At 44.6% G+C, this 20,292-nt stretch overlaps 1 protein-coding gene across 1 annotated transcript in view; it reads right to left on the bottom strand.

Moving 5' to 3' along the window:
- tubgcp5 (tubulin gamma complex component 5) overlaps positions 1 to 18,613 on the bottom strand; it is a 43,914-nt gene extending 25,301 nt beyond the window's left edge. The window contains exons 1-8 of the mRNA XM_078402085.1: positions 18,377 to 18,613; positions 15,671 to 15,724; positions 15,482 to 15,590; positions 13,925 to 14,021; positions 6,273 to 6,352; positions 5,555 to 5,690; positions 4,814 to 4,931; positions 4,579 to 4,668 (exon numbers count right to left, since the gene is read on the bottom strand). Coding sequence (XP_078258211.1) covers positions 4,579 to 4,668; positions 4,814 to 4,931; positions 5,555 to 5,690; positions 6,273 to 6,352; positions 13,925 to 14,021; positions 15,482 to 15,590; positions 15,671 to 15,724; positions 18,377 to 18,495 — 803 coding nt within the window. The 5' untranslated portion in view covers positions 18,496 to 18,613. The remainder of the gene's footprint in view (positions 1 to 4,578; positions 4,669 to 4,813; positions 4,932 to 5,554; positions 5,691 to 6,272; positions 6,353 to 13,924; positions 14,022 to 15,481; positions 15,591 to 15,670; positions 15,725 to 18,376) is intronic.
- Positions 18,614 to 20,292: the final 1,679 nt, after the last annotated feature.

Raw genomic sequence — 20,292 nt, 5'->3', positions numbered from 1 at the left:
TTTAGAGGTCCAGAAACACTTGATGTATGCCTGAGTCGACATTATAATTCAAATAAATTAATATCCTTTATTTACAATACTCTCCTTGACACTGACATTCCGTCATCAGAATCTTATAGACGAGCATGGGAGGACGAATTGAATCAACTTATAATGCAAGATATATGGGATGAAAGTTTACAACATATACATCAATGTTCATTGAATACTAGACACTCCTTAATACAATTTAAAATAATACATAGATTACATTATTCGAAGACGAAATTAAATAGGATTTTTCCTAGTATCTCTCCTATTTGTGATAAATGTCAATTTCAAGAAGCTAATTTAACTCATATTTTCGTAACTTGTATAAAAATGCAAAACTTCTGGTTGGAGATTTTTAAAATAGTTTCTAAAGTTATTAATAAAAAGTTAGATATGGACCCAAAATTAATTATATTAGGATTATCAGAACATACTACAAGTTTTACAGTAAGTCAGGTACATTTTCTTGATTACAGTCTAATAACTGCGAAAAAATTAATACTTAAATTTTGGAAAAAACCAATAACCCCCACAATTAAAATGTGGACTACGGAAATGACAGAGACCCTGCATTTGGAAAAAATAAGGTTTGCCTTAATCGACAAACCTGAGCTATTTCTAAAAATATGGTCTCCATTTATTGAATTTTTAGAAAAGTAAATGTGTTTGGCACAGGACTAAAATAAAAAAAATTAAATTAAAAGTTGAAACTTGAGTTAGGGGTTGGATGTACAACTGTGGTTATTGTCTCCCGGATCTACTCCCTTTAATTTTTATTGTTAGATCCGTTTTTTTAACCCTTTTACTCTCTCTCCCCAAGTTTATAGTTTTTAAAAATTTTATTTTTACTTTCTCTCTCCAAAAATTTAAAAATTGAAGCTATGTAAGAACTTTGTAACAAATGTGTTTTTTTAAAATTTCTATTTGTACATATGCTTTTCAAAAATAAAAAATATTAAAATAAAAAATAATTTTTTTTGCTGTGTGTCGTTTTACCTTCCTTCCAGTCAAAAGATCCGCCAATTCATTCTTTTTTGTTTAATTCTGATGCAGCTGGTCTTTTTTCTATGTTTAAGTTTATTTATTGTTTAATTCGTCTTATTTATCCATTTCATAAAGTCAGAATCATGCAGTACAGAAACAGACCGTAACCATACCAATCATCAAGTAAACATCAATTCTAATTCCATTTACCAACACTCAGTCAGGCCCATGTTTTTTGTGATGCAAGAGCCCATGGAGATGCATAAATGCTGGGAAAACATTTGCCTCCACCAACCATTCAGGCAATGCTTTCCAGATTCAAAACATCCTCTCGATGAAAAAAAAAATTCTCAGATTCCCTCTAAACCTCTGACCCACTCACCCCAAATCCAAGTGCTCTAATTTTAGACACCTCTTCTGTGAGGAACGGATTCCAGCCATCTGCTACATCTATGTCCCTCAATTTTTAATGAGTGTATCAGGTCTCCCCCTCAGCCACCTCTGCTTGAAGGAAAAGAAAATCAGCCTATTCTCATGACAAAAAAAAACATCCCAGTCAACAGCCTGGTGAACCTCCTCTGCAGTTTCTCCAGTGCAATCATGTCCTTCCTGGAGTGTGGCGTCCAGAACTGTACATAACAGTATATAACAGAGCTTTATTTGTCATTCGGTACCAAGGTACCGAACGAAACTACATAGCAGTCATACAAAAAAGAACACAAAACACATAATCCCAACACAAACGTCCATCACAGTGACTCCAAACACCCCCTCACTGTGATGGAGGCAACAAAACTTCCACTCTCTTCCCCACGCCCACGGACAGACAGCTCGTCCCCGACCGACCCGCACAGTCCCCGCAAGGGGATGGAAGTCCCCGCGGCCGAGTCGCACCGGGAGCTGAAACGTCTCACGGCCGAGCCGGGCGATGGAAGGCCCCGCGACCAAGCCTTGCGCAGCTAAGTCCCGTGGCCGAGCCGCACCGGGCGATGTTAAGAACCGCGGCCGAGCCGCACCAGCGATGAAAAGTCCCGCGGCCGAGCCGCACCAGCGATGTAAAGCCCCGCGGCCGAGCCGCACCGGGCGATGAAAAGTCCCGCGGCCGAGCCGCACCGGGCACTGTTAAGTCCAGCGGCCGAGCCGCACCGGGCGATGTAAAGTCCAGCGGCCGAGCCGCACCGGGCGATGTTAGGACCCGCGGCCGAGCCGCACCCCGCGCCGTGAGGAAGAGAAAAGTTTCCCCCACCCCCCCCCCCCCACACCACCACCCCCCACACATACACAACCAAAAAAATACAAAAACCATCCCAACACCGACACACAACAAAAAAAAAGGAAAAAAGACGAACAGACTGCTAGCGAGCCGCAGCCGTTAGGCGCCGCCACTTCCGCTTTGTACTCCATTGTGCTCTAATCAAAAGTTATACTATAATCTTTCTGCTTTTGTATTTTGTAATGGTCCAGTTTATGAATGCAAGTATCCTATATGTCTTCTTCACTATCTTATCTACCTATGCTGCCACATCTTGGAATCCTTGCACTTTTACACCAAAGTCCCTCTATTTCTCAGTATGACCTGAGGCCCAAGCATTCATTGTATATATATCAGACTTAATTCATCCTCCCAAACCACATCACCTCAGACTTGTCAACATTAAATCCCATCTGTTGTTGCTCTGCCCATCTTGCCATTGCTATATAGTCAAAGCCTCCAGAATAATTCCTCAATTTGCATGGCATCTGCAAATTTACTAATGATATTTCCTCGTATGTTCCTGTTCCAGATGTCAACTTCTCTACATCGGCGAGACCAAACGCAGGCTCGGCGATCGTTTCGCTCCACACCTTCGCTCAGACCGCCTTAACCAACCTGATCTTCCGGTAGCTGAGCACTTCAACTCCCCCTCCCACTCCCAGTCTGACCTTTCTGTCATGGGCCTCCTCCAGTGCCATAGTGAGGCCGACCAGAAATTGGAGGAACAGCACCTCATATTTCGCTTGGGCAGCTTACAACCCAATGGTATGAACATTGACTTCTCTAACTATCTATAGTTCTTCTGGCCCTCTCTTCCCCTCCCCCTTCCCAGTTCTCCCACTGTCTTCCTGTCTCCACCTATATCCTTTCTTTGTCCCGCCCCCCGACATCAGTCTGAAGAAGGATCTCGACCCAAAACGTCGCCCATTCCTTCTCTCCAAGATGCTGCCTGACCTGCTGAGTTACTCCAGCATTTTGTGATACAATCATACTTCCTACATTCATAACCAAATCATGAATATACATAGCAAGCACTAATCCTTATGGTACACCACTGGTAACAAACTTTTAATCCCAAAAATAATCCTTCGCCATCACCGTCCACCTCCCAGTAACAAGTCAATCTTGGATACAATTTGCCAAAACCCTGGATTCCATGAGCTCTATCCTTTTGGACCGTCCTTCCATTTGGGACCTCATCAAAGGACTTACTGACATGCCTGCCGAAGTTAACTGCAGTTCCCTCACTAACATATTTTGTTACCACCTCAAAAAATGCAACCATATTGGTGAGGCAATATATTTTCCCTGCTGTTTTGTTTGGACTGATCTACTTTTGGCACAGACTTTAACTTTGTCAAAATACCTCCACTCAGTCAGGTTTGAAAGAATAAAGCTGGATGCTTGACCATATAATCCAGCAGTGAGGGAGGTTATATTAACTGAGGAGCTGGTGCTTGGATGAAATGTTATAAATAAGTCAATTTTGCTCTCTCAAGCGAACATGACATTCCAAGACAAATTACAGGAGAACAAATCTCTATGAAGTATATTGACTCCTTCACCAACTTCACTAAAAATGATGACTGGACATTACCTCAGCAGTATTTGTGGGACATTGGCATAGGCAAATAGTTTGCCGTGTACATTATAATAGCACTTTGTTAGCTGTAAAGCATTCGGGTAGTATTAAAACAGGTTATGCAAAAAACACTTTTCGATAAAGACTCGGCCTTCTGTGATTCAACAATCTCTGCACAAGAGTAGCCAGATGCCAACATCAATGTGAACACAACAGAAAAGATGGCATTGAAAACTCTTGAATTCCAGTGGATGGACAAATAAAAAGCCAGAGCAGTTAACTGCAGTAGAAAAAATGCAAGTCATAGCAGAGCTATACTGGAAAATAGTTGTACGCAATACGAACAGAAATTAAATCTCAACCTTATATATTTTCTAAAGAAGGGTTTCAATCCAAAATGTCACCCATTCCTTCTCTCCAGAGATGCTGCCTGTCCCGCTGAGTTACTCCAGCTTTTATTTATTTTGTGCTGGCATTGGTCCTCCTGATCAAGGCAGGATTCATTGAACTAATTGTATGCTTTCCAGCAGCCAATGGAATTGGGGAAAAGCCAGATAAAATATGGAATGGTAATGTGACTAGAGAATGAGATTTCTGGAACATGAATCTCAAAATTAGTTGAGCATTTTTGAACATTCCCAAAAATGTTGAGCATTCATGATTGATAAAGCAACAACAGTTTGCGGAAGCATACAAAAACCTTCAAAAGTAACAAACTGGTACTTACCACAATGATTCTCGTATAACTTGGGCTTCTGTAACAAATGTTCGCTCATCTGAATAATATAGTGGATCAGAATTGTATAGGTGCTGCTCCCTAGAATTAGGAAATGTTAACATTGTCACCTATAAAGGGTCCAAACTGTTTAACATATTTAATACAATGTCATTCTAGGTTATGTTAGCATTCCATTATGCCCAGGAGACAAGTTATTAAAATACAATGACAAATGGTTTCTTACCAGACAGCTGCTAAATTGGAATGTAGATGAAAGCTGTGACTAAATTTAGATGATTTATTTGTCCAATACTGGGTGACCACATGTTGTTCCAACCACAACTGTACTTCCGGTTCACTTGCTAGTTCCAAAAACAAAAGTGTGAGTACAAACAACTTTAGCCATTATGTTTTGATGACAAATTTTGATCAAGAAAAATTCTTCAGAATGGTATTCTCACATTTGGTAATCCCATGCACAAGATTAGTTCCTTCAACCAGTTTGGTCTATGCCCACGTTATTTTGAGCCACCAAGTACATAAATATTAAAAACACAAATTGGGATAGTTGCCAGGATCCATGTAATCTTTCCTCTAAAAAACACTTGAAAACATGAACAAATTCAATCCACATTTGCTTCTTTTCTATTGAATGTAGGAATGATAAGGAGCTCTGTGCTCCATTTCAACTCGCTACTCTCCCCTCTCCTCCACACAAACTGGGCAATGCAATCCAAGACAGAATCCCAGCCAGGCCCAACCCAGTCCTTTCCACACACTCAAATTCTGCCAGGGTTTTCCAAATAAAAAACGAGGGAGCCACAAGCTATTTTACTAACCCCAAGTCCAGAATGCACAACATCTGTTCAACTCACTCACCCTAGACTGTACATTTACTGAAGAAAAGGGGAAGGCAACTTTTTCAAAGCAGTCAGCCCAATTCAATCTATTACTGGCTTGAAGATGAAACTTTTACAACATATACCTTTCAAAGAGACATGAGGCTCCGTTTTCTTAATGTGTGCTTGTTCTTCTGGTGGTGTTCTGTCAACCTGAATGCCCGAGTCCTCTCTGCTCAGAGACTCTTGGATTTCTTCTTCACTTTCTTCTTCAGACCACTCCTAAGATTTAAACAAAAGGTATAAATCTATATCATACAATTTTTGAAATTGACTCAGTGTCATGTTGAGATTGAGGGAAGGGTGGGAAAGTGGGAGAGAGTACAGAAGGGAAGACAGAATGTGCAAAGTGTTTAAAATGATCAGAAGGTTACACGCATAACACTTTTTTTTATAAAGGAATCCAAAGGTTGGTGAAAAGATGGATGACATTTTAGAATAGACTTCCAAAAGGTAAAGATCAAACAGCTTATTTTACCAAAATGCTGATGCAAAAAGGGAGGAAATAAAAAGTAAGACAACAAATGAAGAGCAAACATGGGAACTTTAACAGTGGTAAGTTTCAACGGTCAGGTGAAGAGAACGTATGAAAAGATTTGAGGATGATGCAGAGAATTTTAAAATTCAAGTGTCAGAGCATTTACATGGCTCAGTGTCGATAATAGCAATGGGTAACCTTGCCAGTCACATACACACTGTCCTCAGCAGATCTTCAAGAACACAATTAGTCCAAAGTAAAACATAACAAGAAGGTGCACAATAAAGGAGAAAGAGAGAGAAAATAATTCCAAGTAAGTTACTCACTGGAGTGTCTGGATAAGGTCCAATATCAATTTCTTCACCTTCCATCAGGTATTTCCCCCAGTCAAAGTCATCATGTTTCACTGCAGAAAAAAACCTTTTAGTGTGACAATTGCCCAACTGGAAAAAGCTTTAAGGTAACAGTCACCATACGTTAGCCTAACTCCACTCCCCCACTATCAGTGGTCTCCTATGCATTCCCATATCACTTAGCCAAACTTTAGGTATTTACACCACACTCTTAATTATGCCCTCACTTAATTCCTTTAAAATTCACTTGGGAATCCACCACTTTGGTCAAGTTTCCTTTGCATAGAAATTTGATTACATCCCGCATTGGCCTACATTTTACAGCTGAATGGCTCTTTCTTAGTGTCCTTTGGAATTCTCTTTTCTCTAACTCCAAAGGATTCCTGAAAAGCCACCCCTCTGGACACGTTTTCAGTCTCCTCTGCTTATTTTCCTCATTCCATATTTGGTATACACATCCTCCAAAACCAAATGTATCGAGAGAAGTTAAATAAATTGTAAGATGCTGCAGCTGCAAAATTCTGAAAACAAACTAACCTCTTCAAAGAGAACTAGAATGAAATGATGCACTTTAAACATTTAAATTCACATCACTTAAAACCAATTGTTAGTTAAAGTAATTGTAATAACAATTGTAATACAACTCGCTTCATTGCAATAGACTTTCTTCATATATCAATGGAAATAAGCAGAGATCCATTTATTAATAAAATTACAATGGAAATAAAGAAATTTAATTGGAAAAGATAAAAATGTACAGCCCATAAAATTAAAATAATAAATGGTAAGAATATAGAACAAGAACAGTGAAGAAATATCACAGCAAACACACTCCTAAAAAGGAAGACGTTGAGGATGGAACAAATGGATGGCTGCATTCTTTCCTCAAAAAAACAAGAATAAAAAGTATGGTACACCGAAGAAAAGTTATTTTTATTACAAAAGGAACAATGTTCCATTTAGTACTCTGAAGAATAATAATTTGTCGGGTTTTAACTCAACATCATTTAAATATGATGAAGCAAATTATTTAAAATTTGAGCGCTTCTTACTACTACATTATCAATAAGGCTCCATTGCAAATTAAATTTCAACAATTTTCGTGAGAGTAACAATTCTATAAGTAATACAGCATAGTAACAGCAGAAAAGGAGAGAGATGAAATTTAGATTTTCAGGTTTGCATTATCAATGCAATGTTATGTAACAGCCACATGTGAGATATCAATGAAATGGTGGGAACAGAGGAGTTCTCTTTGTGAACAACTTATGCTGCGATCAAAGTAACATACAGACTCTGAAAACCTTCTGCTCCCCCGATCTGGAATACCTCACACTGCTTTGCCGGCCTTTCTGGTTAGGCCGAGAATTTACAGCCATTATTGCCACAGCTGTTTATATTGCCCCCCAGGTGAATACAGAGCAGGCACAGCGGGAACCTTATAAGGTCATCAGCACGCAGGAGACCACACACCCGGTCACTGCCTTCATCACCACGGGGGACTTCAACAGCGCCAACCTGAGAGAAGTCCTCCAAAACCCCACCAGCACATCTGCTGCCCCACGCGCTGAGACCGCATCCTGGATCACTGCTACACCACCTTCCGCCATGGCTACAAGGCTGCCCCCCCCGCCCACCACTAGGCAAATCAGACCACTCCTCCATCCTGCTCCTCCTAGGCTCAAACGGGAAGCCCCCACCTATAATCAGTTCAACGCTGGATGGACCAAGCAGACTCCACGCTTCAGGACTATTTTGATCATGTGGACTGGGAGATGTTCCAGGACGTTTCAAACGGCAACATCGACGAGTACACAGACACAGTCACCAGGTTCTTCCAGAAATGTGTGGAGGACGTTGTTCCGTCCAAAAGGGTCCGGGTGTTTCCAAAGACCTGGATTGGCGGTGAGGTCTGCGCAGCTCTAAAGGCTCGGACCACAGCATTCAACTCGTGCTCCGCGGAGGAATGCAAAAAGACCAGGTACGATCTGAGGAGCACAATTTGAAGGACCAAAAGACACTACAGTGAGAGGGTGGAAGCCAACCTCACCTCCAGCAACCCACGGCACCTCTGGCAGGGTCTTTGGACAATAACGGACAACAAAGTCCCCCATCATACCACCAACAACACAGCTTCCTTCCCAGACGAGCTAAACCACTTCTACGCTCGGTTTGAGAGGAAGCACCCTGACCCCCCACTGCTGAGGACCACATTCCGACCATCACAGAGGACAACGCTCCGGAGAGTCAACGCTCAAAAGTGGCCGGCCCGGATGGCCTACCCGGACGCGTCCTGAAGGCATGTGCAAGTCAGTTAGCAGAGGTGTTCTCTGACATTTTTAACCTCTCGCTTTCCCTAAGATCCATCCCCACCAGTCTGAAATTCTCCACGATCATCCCCATATCCAAGCACAACAAACCGACCATCCTCAACGACTGGTAACCCATAGCATTGACACCCATCATCAGCAAATGCTTTGAGAAGCTAGTCAAGGACATAATCTGCTCCTCACTACCCAACAACCTGGACCCCTGCCAATTTGCCAACCGCCCCAGGAGATCAACCGACGACGCCATCGCCCACAGCCTTCACACCGCCCTCATCCGCCTGGACAAGAGGGACACTTATGTTAGGATGCTGTTCATAGTCTACAGATCAGCATTCAATGCAATTGTGCCCTCTAGGCTCGTCGGCAAGCTCCTGGACCTGGGGCTGAACCCCGGCCTATGCACCTGGATCCTGGATTTCCTGACGGGCTGCCCCAGGTGGTGAGGATCGGAGACCACACCTCCACAGCCCTCACCCTCAACATCGGCGCTCCTCAGGGGTGTGTCCTCAGCCCTCTCCTGTGCTCCCTGTACACCCAAGACCGTATGGCGCAACATGACAACAACACCATCGTCAAGTTCGAAGGTAGACACAAAATGTTGGAGTAACTCAGCAGGTCAGGCAGCATCTCAGGAGAGATGGAAACGGCGACGTTTCGGGTCGAGACCCTTCTTCAGACTGACCGTCAAGGTCGCGAACGACACTTAAGTCGTGGGTCTGATCACCAATGGGGGTGAGTCGGCCTACAGAGAGGGGGTAGTGGCCTTGACACGGTGGTGTCGTCAAGACCAAGGAGGCGATCGACTACAGGAGGCACCGTGGAGAGCATCCTGACCGGCTGTATCTCCACCTGGCACAGCAGCTGCACCAGTCACGCCCGAGGAGCCCTGCAGAGAGTGGTGCAGACGGCCCAGCACGTGACCGGGTGCGAGCTGCCCTCCCTCCAGGACATCTACTGCAGGCGATGCGTTGGAAAAGCCCTGAGGATCATCAAAGAGCAGCAGCTCCCATACCACTAGACACTCAAACAGCTTTTACCCCCAGGCAATCAGACTGCTGAACCAACCAGCCCTGAAACTCACCTGAACTGGACTCTGTCTATAATTTAATGTTCGCTTTATTATTTAATGCATGCACTTTATAATTTAATGTTAAATTTACCGTGCAGAATCCTCCAGCACAAGATTTTCACAGAGGATTGTACCATGTATGGAACTGGCGTGACAATAAACCCCTTGAAACTTGAAATCATCCTGTGACTTCCTTAATTCACAGCACCTAGCTGAATTTATTCTGACATAAAGCACAACAGGAACAATCCAGTTATCCAAATAATGCAGTAATTCAAAAAGTGCCCCAAAATAGGTATGGGTTCAGAATAAGATTTTCAGTTTTCCTTCCAATTTCTTCTGCAAATGGAGTTTCTATCTGAACTACTTCCTTCAAATAAAACCAGAAGCAAAATACTACCAAAACAAATATCAGAAAGTTCTGGAAAAAGTAGGCCAGAGAGCAGCTGTGGAACAATGTCTTGTGAGCACTTGTCAGAACCTCGGGACTGACAGAGGATTAGAGCCCGTAAGATTAGGTTTTGCTGCTTCTTTCATTTCCGTTGAATGGTTGGTCAATTTTCTTTTTTTTTTAAATTAAGTAAATGTTATAAAAGAAACCTGCACGTTGTGCATACCTAACTCAGGTCTGAAATAAAAGGTAACGAAAAGGTGACTTTAGAGACTAGAGTGTGTTTTATTGTTATAAGTCCCAAAACGGAACAATGAAATTCTTGATTATAGTTATAAAAACATTCAATGACTGATAAGGTACACATTAACCAATAGTTTGAGTCCTAGCCCACTAATTGGGAGCCACAAGGGGTACAATTATTTCAGACAAGTAAATATTCATAAAAATAGAAACAGAGAAAATAGGCGCAGGAGAAGGCCATTCGGCTCTTCGAGCCAGCACCGCCATTCACTGTGATCATGGCTGATCATCCACAATCAGTAACCTGTGCCTGCCTTCTCCCCATACCCCTTGATTCCGCTGGCCCCAGGAGCTCTATCTAACTCTCTTTTAAATTCATCCAGTGAGTTGGCCTCCACTGCCTTCTGTGGCAGAGAATTCCACAAATTCACAACTCTCTGGGTGAAAAACGTTTTTCAAATCTCAGTTTTAAATGGCCTCCCCTTTATTCTTAAGACTGTGGCCCCTGGTTCTGGACTCCCCCAACATTGGGAACATTTTTCCTGCATCTAGCTTGATCAGTCCTTTTATATTTTTGCATGTTTCTATAAGATCCCCCCCTCATCCGTCTAAATTCCAGTGAATACAAGCCCAGTCTTTCCAATCTTTCTTCCTATGACAGTCCCGCCATCCCAGGGATTAACTTTGTGAACCTACGTTGCACTCCCTCAATAGCAAAAATGTCCTTCCTCAAATTAGGAGATCAAAACTGCACACAAGACTCCAGATGTGGTCTCACCAGGACCCTGTACAACTGCAGAAAGATCTCTTTACTCCTATACTCAAATCCTCTCATTATGAAGGCCAACATGCCAATAGCTTTCTTCACTGCCTGCTGTACCTGCATGTTTACTTTCAGTGACTGGTGTACAAGGACACCTAGTTCTCATTGCACTTCCCTTTTTCCTAATCTAACACCATTGAGATAATAATGTGCCTCCTTGTTCTTGCTACCAAAGTGGATAACCTCACATTTATCTACATTATCTGCCATGCATCTGCCCACTCACTCAACCTGTCCAAATCATCCTGCAACCTCCTAGCATCCTCTTCGCAGTTCACACTGCCACCCAGCTTTGTGTCATCTGCAAATTTGCTCATGTTGTTTTTAATTTCATCATCTAAAACATTAATATACGTTGTAAATAGTTGTGGCCCCAGCACCGAGCCTTGGGGCATTCCACTCGCCAATGTCTGCCATTCTGACAGGGACCAGTTTATTCCTACTCTTTGTTTCCTATCTACCAAACAATTCTCTATCCATGTCAATACCCTTCCCCCAACACCGTGTGCTCTAATTTTGCCCACTAATCTCCTGTATGGGACCTTATCAAAGGCTTTCTGAAAGTCCAGATACACTACATCCACTGGCTCTCCTTCATCCATTTTACTTGCCATATCCTCAAAAAATTCCAGAAGATTAGTCAAGCTTTATTTCCCCTTTGTAAATCCATGCTCACTTGGACCAATCCTTTTACTGCTATCCAGTTTCTTCAGTTTGGAAGGTCTTGCAAGAATTCACCTGCTCCTTGGACATTCGTCAGCTGACCAACGACCTGAACGAGTTCTACTGCAGGTTCAAGAAACAGAAACATAACCCTGGGACCCCCTTCCACCCCCCCCCCCTCCCCAATCACCACTTCACACCTACGCACAGCCTGGCTCCGTTTTGCAAAGATTGGACTCTTCCCCGCCCACTCCTCCCCAATCACCACTGCACACCTACTCACAGACTAACTCCAGTCTGCAAAGACTGGCCCCCTCCCCCCCACCCCCACCCCTTTACACCCACGTACAGCATGACTCCAGTCTGCAAAGGCTGCTACCGTCCACTACCCACCCCCTCCTTGCTGCCCAACATCAGTCCGGCCACTTCTCCATCTCCAACAATAGAAATTCAGGAGGTGGAGAGGCTCTTCGGGAGACAGAAAAGCCGGAAATCTCCAGGACCGGACAATGTTTCCCCCTCTACCCTCAAGCTCTGTGCCGAACAACTGGCACCAGTCTACACAGACATTTTCAACCAGTCCCTGCAAATCTGCACTGTCCCTGCCTGCTTCAAATTCTCCACTATTGTCCCTGTACCCAAAAAGACATGGATCACTGGTCTTAATGACTGCAGGCCTGTCGCACTGACCTCGGTAGTCATGAAGACCTTTGAAAGACGTGCTGACCCAGCTGAAAAACATCACAAACCCCCTGCTGGACACTCTGCAGTTTGCATACCAGGCCAATAGGTCGGTGGATGACGCAGGCAACCCAGCCCTGCACTTCATCCACTAGACCGCAAGGGGAACTATGCAAGGATTTTGTTTGTGGATTTGGCTCTGCATTTAACACCATTGTGCCAGAACTACTACACTTCAAACTCTCCCAGTTGATTGTGCTTGAACCCCTCTGTCAGTGGATCATCAACTTCCTGACGGGCAGGAAGCAGCATGTGAGGCTGGGAAAACACATCTTGGACCCACAAGACCCTCAGCATAGGAGCACCACAAGGCTACGTACTCTCCCCTCTCCTTTACTCTCTCTACACCAACAACTGCACCTGCACAGACTCCTCTGTCAAGTTTCTCAAGTTTGCGGACGACACAACCCTGATTGGACTGATCCAGGATGGGGAGGAATCTGCCTACAGACAGGAAGTGACGCAGCTGGCGTCCTGGTGCCATCGCAACAACCTGGAGTTAAATGCTCTTATGACAGTGGAACTAATTGTAGACTTTAGGAGAGCTCCCCCTCCCCTCCCCCACTCACCATGAACAACACCACAGTCACATCATTGGAGTCATTTAAGTTCCTTGGAACCATCATCACCAAGGACCTTAAATGGGAGGCCACCATCGACTCCAGTCAAAAAGGCCCAACAGAGGATGTACTTCCTGTAGCAGCTGAAACACAATCTGCCACAGGCAATGATGGTCCAATTCTATACTGCCATCGTTGAGTCCGTCTTCACCTCCATCATGCACGACATCCGGAGACTGAAACAAATCGATCAATCAGCTGAGAAGGTTGTTGGCTGTAACCTTCCCCCCATTGACGAATTGTACACTGCAAGGGCCAGGAAGCGAGCGGGCAAGATCATCTCTGACCCCACTCACCCTGGCCACAAACTCTTTGAAGCACTTCCCACTGGAAGGCGACTCCAGACTGTCAAAGCAGCCACTGCCATGACTAAACATTCACATAGCAATTTGTGGTGCTTGTACAGTAAACATCTGATAATCTACTATCCGACTATTCAACAAACCTGACAGCTCGGCATCTGACTCACCAGGTGATATTTTCCCATTCCCTTCACACTCACCAAGGCCCTAGTTCCCATAATGCATCCCCACTCACCAAAGGACCAATATCCTTCCAATTTAAAAAATGTAAATGCAAGACATTATTTTTTAACATCTAAAAGAAAATGAGTTAAAAGAGTGTTGAGGTGTTAATAGAAATAATACTCAATAAATCTGGAAAATCCACTCATCTGGCATTAAATTAACACAGATGTTAAATTATCAGACTTTTAGTGTTACGAAGGACTAATACAATGACTCACCCTCTTCTTTCTTTCTTGGCTTCTCAGCAAACTGAGAATTAGAAGGTGAATCAGAAAGGGTTAGCAAGAGGGACAATATTGCATAGTGTTCCTTGGTCTGCAAAAAAAAAGTAAAATAAAGCTATTTCAAACAATAGCTACAAGAATTCATGACGAATAAAAAAAATTGAGGCAAGGATTCCAAAATTTCAGTAATAAGTTATTTTCAAGTAGATTAATTTTTAAAAATCTTAACACAAAATCTTTAACAGGAATTCGTTTTTACATAAATATTGCAATTTTCAACCCCAGTACTTATGCAATCGGTGGAAGGTAACATTGGGATCTGCTGACCAGGGATTTTCTTGTTCTGTATGATCTTGACTTTCCAAAGTTCCCCCCCTTCCTTTAAGATACTGACATGTCATCAGATGTAGACACAAAATGCTGGAGGAACTCAGCGAGACAGGCAGCATCTCTAGAGAGAACGAATGGTGACGTTTCGGGTCAAGACCCTTCTTCAGACTCACGTTTCGGGTCGAGACCCTTCTTCAGACATCATGTCATCAGATTAGTTCACTCAGTTGTAACTGAGCAGCTGTGAATCCCAACATCAAATATATATCCTCATTCAGCATTACACCCTTTGCATCTATCACGGTTTAATATATTCTAATCAGAAATGAGAATCCTGCCCATTATCCCTGCCACAGTGTTGATATCAGTTCAAGTCTCACATGCCTGATCTGCTGAGTTCCTCCAGCACTCTATGTTTTGCTCAGAATTCTAACATTTGCAGTTCCAACCAAGGGAACTCTATTGCTGCTCTGCCTAGGGAGAGAGTGGGTCAGAACAGTGGGTCATCTGCAGCTCCTTCCTACACATTAAAGCAAGGACAGTTCCATGTAACCTACAAAAAGAAAGACATGGCTAGGGGCCATGCAATTGACCATGGCGACCTTTATCTGTAGAAAATGGAAGGAATCATAAGTATTTGAAGAAAAGTACAGGTTCAACAAAGTGAATGAGAATGTTAATCAATGGGTACTGTTTGGGTCTTTGTTCCAGAAAAACACATAGGGCCCCAAGACCATCCTGATGGGACAGAAACACGCGTGGAGACTAGGCATCCATGGCAAAGATGAGCCGGATAGGACCAAGGAATTGGAAGCTATCAAAATGGTGGAGAACAAAAGAGGTATCTGGATGTTAGTGGGAAGGGACTGGACAAGTGATTCTTGTTTTCTTTCATAGAGGATGGAGTCCAAGAATGAAGAAATTAGTTCATTGGGGCAGGAAACAGTAGGATTTCCATTTACAGATCTTTGCTAAGAGGGAAAAGGCAGAGCAGGTTTGGGAATTCAAATGGGCTGAGATTGGAGTGGGAAATTCAAGGTGGTTAATGTTGCATCGCGAATTGGAAACAAAAACATCAAGGGAGAGTAAAAGGTCAGATGAGGGGGTACAAGAGGAAGGGGAGTATGCAATCAGGATAAAGGGTTATTCCTTTCCAAACAAATATGACAAATTATTGATGTCTAATTCCATCAACCTGCACCAGACCATTTGACTGATTACCTTTGTTCCTTCAACTGTCTCCAGAGGCAACTCCAAAAATTCCTCCGTTAGCCTTCGCCAGCTTAAAGCTTTAGGGAGCTCTGAATGAATTGTCAGCTTTTCATGAATACTAAGAAAAAGCAATCAGTATTAATGTACACATTTCACAATTTTTTGAAAAAATGTTTGCAAGTGAGTGGAACAGCTTACCCATCAATCACACCCGTTATTTTGTTGCTATCAATGTCAAGAAACTGATGGAATCTGAAAGTAATAAAGTGTTTAACAAATTAAGTGTTAAATGCTAATCTTTATGCAACAGGAAAAACAATTATAATAGTTTTACACCACAGAAAAATCAGTTTTATAGATACAGCCTTTGGGCCCTGGAAACAGGCCTTTTGTCCCACCACGTCCACACCGACCAGCGATCACCCGCTCACTTCACAATAGGGACAATCCGCATCTAGTCTTCACAATAGGGACAATTTACAGAAGCCAATTAACCTACAAACCTGCACATCTTTGGAATGTGGGAGGAAACCAGAGAACCCAGAGAAAAGCCATGCCCGACAAACTCAGTACAGACAGCACCCGTCGTCAGGATTGAACACGGAACCCTGGAGTAGTAAGGCATCAACCCTACCACTGAGCTGCCCTACTTATAAAGTTTACCAGAATGATCAGGAACTTATCTTTCTCCAAGCAATTTGAATCAAATAACTTTTCTCCCATTTCTACAGAAACACTGAATGGATTTCAAACTGAAATGATAACCGTCTTTCTCTCCACATGTTGACTAATCACCTGATTATTTACAGCTTTTTTCTGATTTATTTCACTAAAACTCACAACATCTTCACTACAGCAGCTTCAGCAATCCATTCCCACATGTTCCTTTACTCAATCCCACCCAAACCCCTCAACCCACCCTCACCACAGAAGACTTCAAAAGCTCCCTATACCCCTCGCATTCCACAATGCCTTTGACTCACTTCAACTCACTCACTGACCCTCTCATCGCTAGGGGCCCACTATCCCTCTCCTCTCCCTCCCTCATCCCACTACCCCTCTCCTCACCACCCTTACCCTGCTCCCCTTCTCTTCAAACATCCTCAACCCTTCTCCTCACACACCCTCACTCTGTTATCCTTCACACAGTGAGTGGTGGGTACATGGAATGAGCGGCCAGAGGAAGTAGTTGCAGCAGGTACAATATCAACATTTAAAAGACATTTGGGCAGGTTCATGAATAGGAAAGGTTTGGAGGAATACAGAGCAAACACAAGTAAATGGGACTACCTGAAATGGGGCATCTTGGCATGGAGTTAGCCCAGAGGTCCTATTTCTGTGCTGTATGATTCTGATTACCCCATCCCTCACCTCACCCCCCCTTACCTTGCAGATCCCTCATCAACACTCTCCTTGCTATCCCTCTCCTCACACACCCTCACCTTCTGCCCTCTCCTCAGGCACCCTCACCCCGCTGCCTCTCTCCTCGTCCACCCTCACCCTTCTATGCCTCCCCTTTCCTCACCCACCTCACTGCCCCACGTCTCTCCTCACCCACCCTCACCTCACTACTCCTTCCCTCATTTTACCATAGTGCCACGGATATCCCCTGGCAGCAGGCCTGGTTCGCCCGCCGCAGCGCTAGGAAGCCTGCCCTCGAGAAGGAAACCGCCTGTTCATCCCTGAGAACCAGAGAAAAGGGTGGCAGCAGACGCAAGAATAAAAGGGTAGTAAGAAGAACTGGAGTCTTACTTTCCGCACCCTCATGGTCGGCTGCGGAAGGCACCCCCGGAGCACAAAGGCTTCATGGTGGACGAATAGAGGAGACATTGGTTTGCTGGCCGATTTGGAGCGAGATTACGCTGGAGGCCCTGCAGCAGCCTAAGGCTCGAATGGATCAGGCACTGCGACCTGCAGAGGCACAGAGTGGTGGAGGACACCCAGAGAATTGCTTGGCCAGGCCGACCCTGCAACTCCGCCAGAACAACGGTACTTTATGGCCAGCTACACTCAACACAACTTGGACTTTGAAAATGGCGTCAGAATCTGGCGACTCTTGTATATGGTTTCAGTGGACTATTTCTATATACTTTGTAGGATTGTGTTTAGCAATACTCTGCTGTACCGTATGCAAAAAAAGAATTTCACTGTACAATGGTACAGATGATAACGAACCATTGAGCTTATCCTGCCAACCCCTCACCCACCATCATCCTGCTGCCTCTTAACTCCCTCACTCTATCATACTCTCCCCACTATTCCTTCATCACCATCATTCTATTACTTCTCCCCCTCCATCTCCTTCCCTCCCCCCCTCCTCCCCCTTTCTCCATCCAACCCCACTCTTCCCCTCCTCTCTCTCTATCCTTCCAACCCCTCTCTTCCCCCCTCCCTCTTACCACTCTCTCCATCCCTTTTCCCCTCCTTCCCTCCCCTCTCCCTACTCCTTTCCCCCTCCCCCTTCCAACTCTTTCCCCCTCCTCCCTCCTGCCCCATCCCCTCTCCCTCCCCACTCCCTTGCCACCTTCTCCCTGTCCCTCCTCCTGTCCCACTGCCCCTTTCCATCCCTCTCCCTACTCCTGTTCCCCTCTCCCCGTCCCTTCTCCCCACTGTCCCCTGCCCCACTTTCCCATCTGCTGTCCCCCTCCTGTCCCTGTCTCCCCCCTCCTGTTCCCCTATGCCTCCCCCCTCCTGTTCCCCTCTGCCTCCCCCCTCCTGTTCCCCTCTGCCTCCCCCCCTCCTGTCCTCCTCTCCCTCCTGTCCTCTTCTCCCTGTCCCTCCACACTCCTGTCCCCCCTCTCGCTCCCCCCTCCTGACCCTCCACACTCCTGTCCCGTTCTCCCTCCCGCCCCCCTCTCCATCCTGTCCCTCTCCCCTGCCCTTCCCTCCCTCCCCCTCGGTTACCTGACATTAGACCAGGCGTACTGCAAAGCGATCTGGAACTCGGGGTTCTCTTCCGAGAGCCCGGTGACATGCCGGATCAGCAGCTTCAAATCCTTCTCGAACTTGTTCCAATGCGCCATCCTGATGGCGGCTGTGGAGATCGCCCAGTTGTTTTGGCGGTTTGTGAGAAACAGACGGGGAGCTCGAGCGCGCCGGAAGCACTGACCCGCGCAGCCGGAAGTACTATCCTCCGGGCCGGGGCGCCGTCGTCGTCATGGCAACACAACGACCCTGACGGAGATGTCCACCGTTTTAACTCAAAAGTCTTAAATTGATTTCGTTCAGAGATACAGCGCGGAAACAGGCCCTGCGACCCACCGAGTACCAGCAATCCCCGCACATTAACATAAGACTCTATGGACAATTTTACCAAGTCTACCAACCCAAGGCAAGCCAATTAAACTACAGACCTGTACGTCTTTGGAGTGTGTGAGCAAACTGAAGATCTTGGAGAAAACCCACGCCGGTCATGGGAAGAACCTATAAACTCGGCACAGACAGCACCAGTACGCACAGGACGCACCAAAGCCCGCTTCTGTACAGTCTACAAAGAGACTCATGGTATCATCCCCATAGTATAAGAAAATAACTGCAGATGCTGGTACAAATCGAAGGTATTTATTCACAAAATGCTGGAGTAACTCAGCAGGTCAGGCAGCATCTCAGGAGAGAAGGAATGGGCGACGTTTTGGGTCGAGACCCTTCAGACTGATGTCAGGGGGGCGGGACAAAGGAAGGATATAGGTGGAGACAGGAAAGCAGATGTGGCTGTGATAGCGAGTCTGGGTCAAAATGTGGTCGTAGAGCAGGAGGGCAGGAGAAATCACAGAGGGGGAGAAAGCAGATGTGGCTGTGGTTACCAGTAACATATCTCACATATCCCCAGTTACATATCTCACTTTATTCAAACCAATACCCAGAAATTTACAAGACAGTCCCCGGGTCACTTCATTTATACTAGAATTAGAGCAAACAAAAATACAGTTACTATATCCATGGAATATCCCAGAGTGGAACATCCTTCCCGACACCACCAGATGTGCACCAACGTTGTCACTCTTCAAGTCACTCTTCAACGCGACACCTCGGACATGGGTCATCTCACCAAACTTGCCCACATAAAAATCTAAATGACTTTTTTTGCAAACGGTACACACGCGAGCGAAACATGCATGAGATGGCCCAGCTGTTGGCGGTTGTGCAGCAGAAAACATAAACATAAACAGGATCGAACCCGTGTCTCCGGCGCTTAAGCGCAGTCCGGCAGCAACTGTACCGCTGCGCCACCTTCATCTTCATCTTCGAATGGACTCCGGTGTTTTGATGCCCAGTTTCTGATATTACCATTGACTATCCCTCAGGTTAGTGACCTATTAGTGCCAAGGGTGCTTTCTCTATTAACAGGTGCAGACACTACTGAGTATGGCACTATTGAATGGCTAGACACTGAATGAATTAATGAATTATACTTTATTAACACATAGAAAATAGGTGCAGGAGGAGGCATGTGACATGTCACAGTGAGATTCTTTTGCTTTGTATGCATAACGTATGCAAAGAGTCGCAAGATATAGGGCGGCGACATAGTCACAAAGTATTCCATTTAGTCCCCAATGATCCCCCTTTGTTCTTGGTAAAGAAGGCAAGAAAGCAGTTACTGGAAATCTGGAAGGGATGTCAATGTTTTATAGATTGTAAGCTGTCTACAGAGAGAGAAGAATTTAAGAACAACAATTAAACTGAAATGGAAACTCATTTTCCCCAATCTATTGATGTTGCCTGCCTGACCTGATGAACTTTTATAGTTATTTTTAAACCTTATTTTGGATGATGTGAGAGTTATTTTAAACCACAATTTAATATCCTAATCAATATGA

The sequence above is a fragment of the Rhinoraja longicauda genome, chromosome 7 (assembly GCF_053455715.1).
Source record: "Rhinoraja longicauda isolate Sanriku21f chromosome 7, sRhiLon1.1, whole genome shotgun sequence".
NCBI lineage: Eukaryota > Metazoa > Chordata > Chondrichthyes > Rajiformes > Arhynchobatidae > Rhinoraja > Rhinoraja longicauda.
This window is presented reverse-complemented; position numbering and strand designations above follow the sequence as displayed.